Source organism: Electrona antarctica, assembly GCF_951216825.1.
Source record: "Electrona antarctica genome assembly, chromosome: 4".
In the NCBI taxonomy this organism is placed as follows: domain Eukaryota; kingdom Metazoa; phylum Chordata; class Actinopteri; order Myctophiformes; family Myctophidae; genus Electrona; species Electrona antarctica.
Genome location: NC_136809.1, coordinates 27,463,932 through 27,476,788, shown reverse-complemented (window position 1 = coordinate 27,476,788; position 12,857 = coordinate 27,463,932). Strand labels below are relative to the sequence as shown.

Genomic DNA, 12,857 nt, shown 5'->3' with positions numbered 1-12,857 from the left:
ACTCCTGAGAAGTGTTTATATCAAGTTTGTCCTCGAATGCATTATAATATATAAGTGAATCTACAAAAACAAATCTACTGATAAGTATCAGTGTCCACTGTAGAGGTAGGCTGCTGTATAAACTGCAAAGTCCACGCACTAATGTCAATATTGCAAAAACACACTGGATTTGGGTTTGAACACACATTCACTTTCCAAATATACCCAGTAACCACTATTTATTCATGTACCAAGGGCAATGCACATTAATCAACATTTCAGTTTTCACATCAATGTAAATGTGTCAGTTAGTTAAGAGCACATGAATAAAATTGGTGATCTATTTCATAGCTATCAAAAACAACTACACATAAGTCCAAAAGACAAAATATTGACATAATGTAAAGAAAATTTCCAGAATTACTGATGCTTTGACATGCTTTTGTCTATTGTATTTCACACGCACGCTACTTTCATCGCCAAGTGTTGCTGTCACACATACAATTAAGAAAACAAAGTTTTGAAAACTTACTTTTATTTGGAGAAATACAATATTTACATCATGATTCACAAATACAGTACTACTAGTCTGGCTGATAGTCACACTTATGTACCAAGAACAGGTCAGGTCATATCTAGTATAGATATGGATGGCATTATACAGAGGCTATACACAATATATTAATAAAAAACAGAAGTATAGTAATACAAATAGCACATGACAAGCCTTGTGAGAAAGAAAATGATAACATTAGTGCAGTGTTTCTTACCCTGTGTGTTCGTGGTAAGAAGTGGGTCCCGAGATGTGGAAAAAAGCTAATTATAGGATAGAATATTGTTGATTGTATTTATAATGTATTGGGCCCTGATTTCATGGTGAATGTGAAATGTGAGTCCCAGTGCAAAACCTGTTTATAACTTTTGGAAGAGTATGGAGAAAAGTCATATCATTAATAAAGGCTGCAGTCTGTACTGTACAAGTGTTGCATAACCGTAAAAGCCGTTGAGATATGTTAGGGGGGGATAAACATATATATTTACACACACACCACACACACACACACACATTCATAAAAGGATGTTAGATGAACACAATATTGGTTGCAAAAAATGCAGTATCTCACACACAAACGATTACATGACAAGCATGAACAGTGTTGCCAGTTCAGCAACTTGGAAGAACACTGAACACAGTATCTAAAGGATAGTGAACGCCAACTGTAGATGGAGAACATTTGACTGTTGAATGCCTCCTTGCATTGATAAATATACACCTCAGTGTAAAAAAAAGTGTTTTTGTTCAACTGTCAAACCTAAATCCCCCTTCCTTTCTCACTACCACAGCTTCAGAATAAATAGTATCAATATTCAGGTAACAGGATTAATTAACTGTCTTTTCTGTGCAACTCTTGGTCAAAAAGATAGGACAAGTATAACAGCTCCACTTTCACAGGACTTTGTATTGGAGTTTAAAAGAAAACCAAGGGTTTAATATAAACATTCTTGTGTCAAGATATGGCTCTTGGCTAAACAATACATTTGTTTAACGTTCAATTGAGTGTGATGCTCTGTCAGAGTGGAATATGAGTAGTGACTGGAACATGTAATTGATTATTGGTTCATACATCATCACATTACATGTACCACGAGAGTAGGTTTCAGAGCAAATCACACCACCATCACCAGCTGTACAAACATTGCTTATAAGTAGTAGCAGTGAGAAGAACACACATTTGGTAAGTATTTTGGTATGCAAGTGAGATACTCCTAAGCTTGTATGTAGCACACCTACATAAAATGTAATACACTAATGGTTAGCTTGAAATATACATAAATATACCTATATACAAAACTCACAAAATAGGGGATTTCTGTACCCAAATAACATTTTCAGTACACACTGGTGAAACCTTTTTGTGATCAGCAAGTTTCAATTATGTTCTGATTGCACCATCAGATTGACCCATTGAAATGCTATGTGGTAAAATAGCATTTTCCATCATTCACACAGAGAACTTAAGGTGTTGGCACAATGGTGCGTTTTTTTGGCCGAGTATCGGAGAAAATTTCAGAGGACGTAAAAAAACACTGACACTGGGTGAAAAAAATGGGTTGTAAAATCGCGGGATAAAATGTATATATATATATATATATAAAAAAAATCAACCTCACTTTATGTCACGTTTTCACATAAATATTTCGTCCGTATAGTTTTTTTGGACCAGAGTCAGTTTTATCCGTTTAGGGAAAAATGCACCAGTGTGCAACCACCTTAATTCCCCACAACTTTCCAGCCATCAGATTTTCAATTCCTCTCCCACCTCAACATTCAAGCTTGTGCATCAATGCATTTTGTGGGGAATTACTATAATTTATCAATACAAAATTGCAAAAAGGCAGAGGGCTTTGCACACATTTGCAGAACTACTTCAGGCCAAAGCTAGCTCCAAAGTGTAATTCTGTGCAATCTACGGATGGTACAGTTTCAATGTATTTAGCTACATGTAGGGAAATAAGGAGATTCACAATTCTTTACAAGAAACTGGATAGATTTCCCTCATCGTGTTTCTCACCAGAGGCATAGACCAATATACCCGTACCGGAATAAGTGTTTTCAAGAGATCTTGTGTGAAAATGTATTTGATATTTTACTAATTGGGACGACGCACATTACTGTCAATTATAAAGCTTTGCATGTCATTGAACTTTATTTTCCCACTCTGCCATTGTCCTTTAGGTTAGTAGTTCAAACCTTGACACTGAGAACTGATCCGAGCTTAAAGTTGGCAAATTCAAAAAACCAGGACAACTCAAATGCAAATAAAGAAGAAGGATTTAAACACGCAAGCTTTGTCTTCAAATATTAACTAATGTAGGGTGGGTAAAATATTTGTTCAGTGACGGTTTACAATGTAACCATGAATAATATTCTGCCTATGAGAAGAATCTTAGCCATTTAGCAGCAATGAAGCCATTGCATCCCTACAGATATACTGCGTATGATTCAGGACGTGTTCCATTTTAAGTGCACATAATCGGCCCACAGCCTCTCGTCTCACCGAGTCCAATAAATACCATGCTACTCTAAAATGACACTGTATTCCTTACAGTATTATTTTCACTTGGGCTCACTGCACTCTTCACAACTATATCCAAATGGGGCACCATTGTTCAAAAGACTGTATTGCACATTAATGGGGTCCACCGTTAGACCCCTCACTTCCCATTCTCCCTAACTAAGTGTAACGGCCACTGGACACAAAGCTTCGACTGAACGAGAAACTAGTATCAGCGCTCTTCTGTTTTCCCCAGGCACCAAATGGGACCACAACAATTGTGCTGTTGTCCTCCGAGCCGTAGTGCAGGGCCTGAGACAGAGAAGAATGATGGTTAAAATCATGGAAAGGGCGTGATCACCGATTTGACCTTCTGGCCTTATCTATGTTTTATACTTGCGCAAATAACACATCTAAAGAAGACTTGATACCTGGTCAGAGATCCTCTGGGCGGCCTCTTTGGGGTCATGGCACTGGTTGATGACATCACAGATCTCCTGGCTGTTCATGATGAAGTTAATGCCATCGGTGGTCAGTGCCACGAAGGAGTCATGAACATGACTCAACTGAAGGGAGTGAAGGTTTGACAGTTGCCATAGTGTATATATATATATATATATATATATCTTACGCTCTATTTATTCTATTCAACTGATATATATCTGCTTTTGGGAAGAAACCACCTAACTCCAAAATGTTAATTTTTCAGGAAATGAAAGTTGGTGTTGTGACTTTATAATTTGTCAATTACTTGCTTGAGACGGGGAGGTGGTGGAGTTAGTTGCTTTAGCACAGTTTGAAACTTTGAGGGTCCAATGGAGTTAAGAGGTTTTGTCCAAAGCACTTTTTAATACTTTGATTGATTTAATATTTTTTTTAACCAACAGGCATAAAGGGTGTTCAATAGCACTTATTTATGCAAAATGGAGTGAACAGGTCATGTTTAAACAATGCTGCGTACAATATTTATTTATTTATTCTGATTTAAATGAATTATAAAGACGAGGACATATTTCCAACACTAGACACCATCTCTGAAACCAGCAGTAGTGATGCACTGACTACACAGTGGTGATGTAGTGCTTCAAACCTGATCCTCATGAAATCTTACTGGCATAAGACAGTATACTTTGTTTCAATAAAGACAAAAATGACGATGACATAGAAATGTCATTTTTGGTTTCATAAAGTGTAATTCCTGCTAAGATGACCCTGTCAGATCTCAAAAAGAGATGCCTGACGGTTAGCTCAACCGTCTGGGTACCTAGGCTAGACCAGCCGGACGGCGTGCCACAGGTTCGACTCCCGAGCCCGACAGCCTTTGCAGCGTGTCACTCCCCATGTCTCTCCCCCTTTCCTGTCTGTCTACTGTCACTGTCAATAAAGGCTAATCTTAATAAAATAAAAAGATGTGCCAAGTTTCAGACACCTACCATTATCATCTTGGTCTCTGGCTCAGCGATGACACCTGTGTTCTTGAGGTCAAAGTCTCCAATGCTGCGTGTCATGGCCAACCTTCCGTTTACATTGGGCTGACCCAGACTGTTCCATGTCACAAAACCTCCACTCTTCTTTATCCTAGGTAGTGAGAAGGAAGTAAACCAGTTGTCAATGTAGAGGAAGGAGCGAGGCAGAAAAACAGAAGGGGGAGGGAGACAGAAAATACAGTGGGGAGAAGGACAAGGATCAGAGAAGATGTAAACTGAGCGATTGAGATACAGTATACGTAGGATTAGAATTCGATAGCTGGTTCAATTTTTCCATTTTCAATATTTGCACCACACATCTGCAATGCATAAATGTGTGTGCCTCTTGCCATGATGCTCACATATCTGAATATGTTCTTACAATGAAGCACGCTGACTCCAGCAGACTGAGCTGTTCCCAACATTTAGTAAATGCATTGTGAAGCCAATGCCATATACAAGACTGTATACAGAAGTTGGCCTATTAAAATATACTTTCATTATCATGACCCATGGTACTATTGGATTTTCATCCTACCAGGAAGGAACACTTTGACTACAGAACCAGAGTTACTCGAGTTTATTAGTTGTAGAATACTTTCCCTGCGGTTCGCGAGTTATGTTTTCATTGTTTAATCCACGTTTTTAAATCAGATTTAAGTCATACGGGCAATCCACCGGACAGAATGGGATATGAGACGCGTTTTGATGACATCATGAAAGTGTAAAGGGTTATGGGCAATTTAGTCCCTATTCATTACAATAGGGAAGGTTCCGCGCAGCGTGCACCTTCCTCATCCACTCTGTTGTGATCACCACTTTGGAATACTTTTCAACACTACAAGCGATTACATAATTTTAAAGTTCATGACAAACAACTCAGCAGTCGGTGCACTGGCTGGTAACTCTAAACATAGGTAGTGAAGCTTGAAACACGATCATATAATCCCGGCAATAAAACTGTTAATTGCATTCACTTGGGAACCAGTGCTCTACTATAATCTTAGGTATTCTCATGTGCGCACCTCTCTTTCTCGTCCTTCCTCTCAGGGGTGTGGTCGACTGTGAGCTTAAGGGCCTTGCCCTTGCGGCACATCATGGCGCGGCTATCGCCAACACTGGCGACCACCAGTTCAATGCCATCCCTCAGCAGAGCCACGGTAGCTGTGGTTCCAGGGTTCTTCCCAGGCCCTATACAGTAATCAAAGAGAACATCAGAGGTGAAGTGGAAGAAGTTTACTCAAGTGGCACACACATTGTCTAAGCACGTTCACACTAACACTCACTATACACATACATCCATTCTCTCCAACGCATGTTGTGTGAGAAGTCATACAAAGGGGCATAAGCTACAAATTTGCTAACATGATACAATAGAGGAGACAGAGTCACATGCAGGTGAAACTGTTCATGGCAAGTTGAGAGACAGAGTAAATCTTGTAGCAGAGTGTAATGGAGTGGGACAGTGTCTGGCAAAAAAAACATCGGAACGATTGAAGTCTGAAACATATAAGTGCACTGCATTGCATGCATCTACTGAACACCGCCGGTACCGTTTTAACTCAAGAATTATGGGTGGGTCTATGCGCACAGCTGTAGGGATGGGTATCATTGGTACTTTATTGATACTGGTATATACAATCTGATAATCATCAATAATCCTCACCAAAAATGTCATCAAAATGATTTAAGGTCGGTTCCTGATCTGCTGGATCCGTGTTCATGCTTTTCTGCATTTGCCTGTGTTGTGTGAGGGCAGTGTTCCATTTATATGGAAAAGTATCCATATGCGTGTAGTCAGGGCCTAAAACATTTGCTTACAAAATAGCTTAAATCATGTTGGTATTATTCTTTGATAAAAAAAAAAGTGAAATAAACTTCCTGTCTCTGCGTCTGCGTATATCAGTCAACTCAAGACCAATTCAAGAAAGATGATAAACGCTCAATTGCATACTAGTGCCTAGAACCAACACTTTGATGCATTCAGTTTTAAGTAATTCTAATTAATTGTTTTTGAGTTACTTCGATTACATCTACAAAAGTAGTTGTGCAAGCCAATTAAAAAGTTATCATCCCGATAACGATGGTCCCAGGTCAGGTCAGGTTATGGGATCTATTCTAGACCATCAACTAATCATTTTCAACTCTCCTGTCAATCTAGTTTATGGGATGTCTCGGACAGAAAATAGAAACGTGCAAAAATATGCCAGAGCAAAGTAGGCCACCCCAGTAAAGCCTGTTTGTTAAAAACTTTTGTTAGAATGAATAGACTGTAAAATACAGCAGCACCGTTTGCCCATGACTTAAAACCACAGTCAAAATGGCACTAGTTCTCATTCCCTATCCTTAATGAAATCAGCTTAATGAAAATGTGTTTGCTTTTGATCAATGCTTTTGATATTCCCATATAAAATGTGAGGATTTCTTTCTGAAGGACTTTAAAAAGTTGTCAGGCTGCGCAAATTAATGTAATGTTAGCACAGACACTGGTGACAAATTACTATATCTGGCACAGATCTCTAAAAAGGAACAAAGTGCACCCTGGTGTAAAATTACCATATCTGGCACAAATCTTGAAAAAGGAACAGAGTGCACTAACTTCACTGAAAAGAATGTTCAATGAACTTCAATGAGCAGGAGACACTGCCATTTTGATTATTACTTAGGATAACAAAATCTTTGCAGGTTCACACTGAGATGAAACATTTGTCTCGACAAGCAGCTTGGCAAACACTTTGAGAGAAAGAGGGAAAGAGAAAGAAGAAAAGCAAGAAAGAGATATAAGCGAGGAAGGAAGAGAGAGAAAGTTAAGGAACCTTCCAGTAGTCCAGGAAAGGACCCGCTGGACTCTCCTTCATTATCTAGCCCCTCGCCATCCACAAAAGGTGCCAAGGGCCTCTAGCTCTTGTCTGCAGCTGCCGTAGAATAGATAACATGCACACACACACACAGGCATATTGGGACATTTCACACAGCGTGGCCAATGTATAGCCAAATGAAATAAATGCTAACTTCTATGTCAGTAGATTATGGAAATCAAATAAGATGGCTGGCTGTAAGTGTAACTAAGTCAAACTTAGCATAACAGTCTTTATATGACGAGGACAAACATTAGCAACTTAATAGTTTTTGTTTTTTGCTTTTCTACTTTAAGAATCTGAACAGTTTGTATAAAGTCTAGTAGCGGCCAAATAAATGCTCGTCTTAAAACACTAAACGATGCAGTAAAATATAAAGCATACATTTTTGTTTCAACGGTGGAGGCAATTAACTACTGATGTATTTAAGATTAAACTCATTCTATTTAAGGTATTTTAGAGACCGCATCAATGATTAAAGTCATACTGCGTAACATTCACTTTAGTAGTCTTTATGGTGACACCTCTGGTCTGTCAAAACAGCAAATTCCAGAATTCAGTACTTCTCCGAATGCTGCAGGGTTGTAGAGCCGAGGATATTTTGGAAAGCAACAACAGTGTTGTCAGAAATGGTATGAATTAAGTTTAAAATACATAAAAAAATAGATTTCCGGTACATTTCCCATGCCTGTGCATCAAAAATAACTTATTTGAAAAGGTTACACAGTATAACTTTAAGCTATCTTCAGTTAAAAAGCAATAACTGCCCCGGACTCAAACTTATTTCATGTATGACAGGAAAAAGAAATGCTTCAAAAACCACGTAGGTAAGTACGTTTTGAAAAATACAAATTTGAGCATCTCCAGTCATCAACAGGCCCTGATGAAGAACCTACCAGTTGGAGAGAAGTGGAGGTGCCTCATAAAGGCTTTGTCTACTTCGAGGAAGGCTTTTGTCAAAACCAATTCCAGATTGTCCTCCTCTGCAACAATGTCCCTGAAATAACCAGTGTCAAAATTAGTCTTTGTTGCTTGAGTAATATCTGATACATCCATGACCGGAGAGCAAAGGTTCGTTTCTCAGTGGATTTATCATCTATGAAGATTAAAAAAACAAATCGAGCCCCCATGCCCCTCACTTGGCACTTTTAATCCTTTTGTGCATATCAAAGTTTACTTACTTGATATACTTCTTCATATACTTGTCACAGAAGTCGGCGGCCTCCGGTCCTCCATGCCCATCAAACACAGCAATGTAGAGAATGTTATCGGTCATCTGGGAGACCTGGAAGCGGTCTTCATTCTCTTTCCGCTGGCCGATGAGTGAGGCACAACCCACCCTGGATATGCTGACCTTGGGGATAGGCTTGCCATAGCGGATGCTGGGCGGCAGCAAAATGGGCTCATCAATACGATTGTCCCAGATGCCGAAGTTGTCCCAGGTGGTCGGACGGCCACTGCTGTCTGAGTCAAACCTTGTGTTGCTGGCACGTGAACCTGAAGGGCTGTGGAACTGTCGGCGGGCAACAAAGTACCGGAAGTGGGTGTCCTGTTGAAATGGGACAACCAGGGCCATCTGGAGGAGGCTGCCACGACCCGAGTGAAGCCCACCGCACTTTGCCAGGCGCACAAGACAGGCTGTTGACATTACCCTGACAGCACAGAAGACTCCGGAGGAAGATGGACCTGCTTTCTGAACACAAAGGAGTAGAGTTAGTAAATAGAAGCTGGGCCCATGCAAATATTTCCACATGGGTCACATGACCAAAATATTTTATTGGTGTCACTGGCCTTTTTTTTTAAGCTCAAAGTCTGCCCAATATTATCAATGGCAAAACCAACAATATACTAAGCAACTATCCTACATTTGTATAATTATAAGTATAGTGTATAAAGTAAGAAACTTTATACAGAATCTAGAAATGAGTTTGACACCTCTGGTCTAGATTTACCAGAGCACCCTGGTTCACTGAAGATAGTAACTTTATTCCACTGAAACCAGTGCAAACCACACAATGTTATTGTGATGAACATTTCGACCTATTCTTGACATGTTGCTTTTCTCATTCCATGTTTTTGTTTTCCTTAATATCTCAAAAACCTCAAAACAAGCTACACAAAAATAACTATAATAACTTCTTGGTCCTTGCTGCAGATCTCATAACGTAGCAGACAGGACATTGACTACATTTCATTCAAACATAGCAGCCAGCAAAAATTACATGCATGGATGTTAGCTCTGGTCCTAGCCACAATTTGCAACAACTCTAGATTTTTTTTTATAATGGGGTGAATCTAGAGTTGCAATACCCTCCATTGACTCCCCAATCATCCAAATCGCTTTTGCGATCTGCTTGTATTAAACAACGTTAAACTCACCAATATTGCAGCTGTAGGGAAAGCTTGAATTATCCTCTTTCAATCTGCAACGCGTTTGTTTCATAAAAATCCACTGTAGACATGCTATGCTGTCTTTTTCTAAGTGTTGGAGTTTGGAAGCACTTGTCGAACGGCCCTGCATACCACCCGTTTCGAATTTACACATAATGCAGGAGGCAGCAGCGCGACCCGTTAATATAAACGAGTGATTCCAAACTCCAACACTTAGAAAAATAATCACCTGTACAGAATTTCTTGACAGAAAGTAGCTCATAACATGTCTACGGTCGGTGCTATATTTATGAAACAAATGCTTTGCATATTGAAAGAGGACAATTCAAGCTTTCCCTATAGCTGCAATGTTGGTGAGTTGAGTGTGTTGGGGAGTCAATGTAATGGAGGGTATTGCAACTCTAGATTCATCCCATTATAAGAAATCACACCTGTGTGAAGTGAGTGGTACAACTCCGTGTGGGGGTCCCCGGGAGTTCCAGACCCACAGGAACGCGCCCAGGGGGCTGGCCCGGTTCCGACGAGCCACGTCCAAAATTATTGAGAAATGACAGAGTTACCGTGTGGGGGTCCCTCTACTGTACTGTAACACCCCAAATCATCATATATAGTTAATATGTATGTATGTATGCAACAGTGACACTTGGTTGTGAAAATCAACCAAAAGCTATTTTCGTGCTCGGGACAGACCCAGCCAGGACCAGACCCAGGGACACACATAGCTGTCTATAGGAATGGTTGCACCACTCAAAAATCTAGAGTTGCAAATTGGCTAGCTCTGGTCCATACATAGCCCTAATGCCGAGCTATGGGCCAGAGCTAGATGGATGTTAGCCGCAATTTGCAACTCTAGATTTTTTTATAATGGGATGAATCTAGAGTTGCAATACCCTCCATTGACTCCCCACTCATCATTTTGCGTTTGCGATCTGCTTGTCTTAAACGACGTTAAACTCACCAACATTGCAGCTGTAGTCCAAGCTTGAATTATTCTCTTTCAATCTGCAAAGCTTGTTTTTCATAAAAATCCCCCATAGACATGTTATGAGCTACTTTCTGTCAAGAAGAAGAAATGTTGGAGTTTGGAAGCGCTCGTTTGTATTAAGGGGTCGCTGCTGCCTCCTGCATTATGTGCAAATGCGAATCAGATGCATGCAGGGACGTTCAGTGACTTACGACGAGCGCTTCCAAACTCCAGCACTTAGAAAAAGAATCACTTGCACAGAATTTCTTGACAGAAAGTAGCTCATAACATGTCTACGGGGGATTTTTATGAAAAACAAGCTTTGCAGATTGAAAGAGAATAATTCAAGCTTGGACTACAGCTGCAATGTTGGTGAGTTTAACGTCGTTTAAGACAAGCAGATCGCAAACGCAAAATGATGAGTGGGGAGTCAATGGAGGGTATTGCAACTCTAGATTCATCCCATTATAAAAAAAATCTAGAGTTGCAAATTGCGGCTAGATGGATGTAATAGTTTTCTCAATAATATAAATATAAGTAAGTATTTATAAAGATACGATTGTGTGCGATGCAATAGGAAATTGTGATAAGAATCAAATATTCAAAGATATTGATAGCAATGAATTAGCTATTAATAAATAAAATAAAAATTTAAGTAATCTTACAGCTCTGAATGACGCAACACCTTCACCTTTCTTAGGTAGCAAACATTAGCTAATAGCTATGTAGAATACGGAAACGAGAATGCATCGAAGTGCTGCTTTGTTTTTAAATGAATTAAATATGTCTATATTCCCATGCAAGTACAAAACATAAAAACAAACACACGCGTGCCGTTTCATCTTATATAATGTCACATTACACATCTACCTTTAATAGGCCGACATACTAACGTTAGCTAATATTAGCTTTAGCACAGTGAAGAATTTGTGAAGGGACTTGATAAGGCTTTCGGTTACTTTATCCACCTGGATGTTAACGAAATCTTACCTTGGGTGTTTTAAACCGCTAATGCTGCACGTTGTTTACTTTGTGCTAGTATTTTTTGAGAGGTAATGAACGTGTAAAATCTGAATGAAACTGAAAGAAAGCCGCCCTTGTATCCGCAGCGTTAGACCATCAATGTTGTCAAACAAGGGCTCTCAGCTCTGATGATGGCCGCGCCAATCACAATGCCAGAATCGTTTACGCCTCCTGCGGCCCCTCACCATCGGGCACCGGATTGGTCGAATACAAACCGTGAAAGGAACACGAGCCAATCACTAGTACACTAGCCTCACGCACCTAGAGCCGTATGACCTCACGTAACCCCTGGAGCTTCCTTGGCGCGTGACCAAGATCTAGAGCCCGCCTACTTGTCTGTATCCCATAGCAGTATCCGGCCCACACCCACACTAGTTGTATCCGCTTTAGAACGGATATGCAACGTGCAAAGCATTTTGATCTACCAATCCTAGTGCAGTAAATGGTGCATTTATATAGCGCCTTTATCCAAGGCGCTTTACATAGATTGTGCATTACATTCACCCATTCACACACACATTCATACACCGATTGCGGCAGAAGCCATGCAAGGTACCAACCAGCACATCGGGAGCAATTTGGGGTTCAGTGTCTTGCCCAAGGACACTTCGACATGTAGACAGGAGGAGCCGGGATTCGAACCGCCGACCCATGGATCATTGGATGACCTGCTCTACCTCCTGAGCCACAGTCGCCCAGTAAATTGCAAGCGCATTGCTGCGCATTATGCGCAGGGCATAAAAGACACATATCCCATCAGAAGTCTGTGATAATAAATGTATGTCAGTATAGACAATTATATGGATTTTTTTTGGTAAACCTGATTATTTAAAATAAATGGCTGATGAGATCTTAGCCGATAAGTTTCGTTTTAGAGGAAAGGAGCTTCATTTTCAGTTTCATTTCTGACCATAACACTTTACATTCAGAAGTGACGTCACGTAGGGTAGATTTATAAGGAATGAGTTTGTCATCGTTTTGCCTATTTTCTTTGCTGCCTTTACATGAGGGACGAGGATGATTCATAACAACTAACAAGACATCATGTTTTCGTGGGGAGAAACCATGCGCAATGGATTTGGTTTAATGAAAGTAAACGATTTACTGAAACACAGTGCAG

The 12,857-nt window shown here is 40.0% G+C and overlaps 1 protein-coding gene across 2 annotated transcripts; it reads right to left on the bottom strand.

The window, feature by feature from the left end:
* Positions 1–555: 555 nt before the first annotated feature.
* Positions 556–11,838, bottom strand: ppm1kb (protein phosphatase, Mg2+/Mn2+ dependent 1Kb). 2 transcript variants are annotated; one of them, XM_079499429.1, is made up of 7 exons: positions 11,705–11,838; positions 8,541–9,052; positions 8,256–8,356; positions 5,527–5,692; positions 4,469–4,613; positions 3,467–3,601; positions 556–3,347 (listed from the first exon to the last, which is right to left on the bottom strand). In XM_079499429.1, exons 2-7 carry the CDS (start codon positions 9,005–9,007, stop codon positions 3,216–3,218), a joined length of 1,146 nt encoding a protein of 381 aa, XP_079355555.1. In that variant the 5' UTR covers positions 9,008–9,052; positions 11,705–11,838; the 3' UTR covers positions 556–3,215. The 2 variants fall into 2 exon arrangements, with proteins under 2 accessions (XP_079355555.1, XP_079355556.1); XM_079499430.1 differs by having other exon boundaries at positions 8,541–9,048; positions 11,705–11,833.
* Between the last annotated feature and the right edge of the window lie 1,019 nt (positions 11,839–12,857).

What these genes read in the sequence shown, in the direction of transcription:
- ppm1kb (XM_079499429.1), bottom strand. Translation starts at nt 9,007, where the DNA reads ATGTCAACAGCCTGTCTTGTGCGCCTGGCAAAGTGCGGTGGGCTTCAC. An exon ending in CCTCCACTTCTCTCCAACTG is followed by an intron (nt 5,693 to 8,255) that starts GTAGGTTCTTCA and finishes ATTACTGTATAG; the next exon opens with GGCCTGGGAAGAACCCTGGA. An exon ending in AGGAAGGACGAGAAAGAGAG is followed by an intron (nt 4,614 to 5,526) that starts GTGCGCACATGA and finishes CTCACTACCTAG; the next exon opens with GATAAAGAAGAGTGGAGGTT.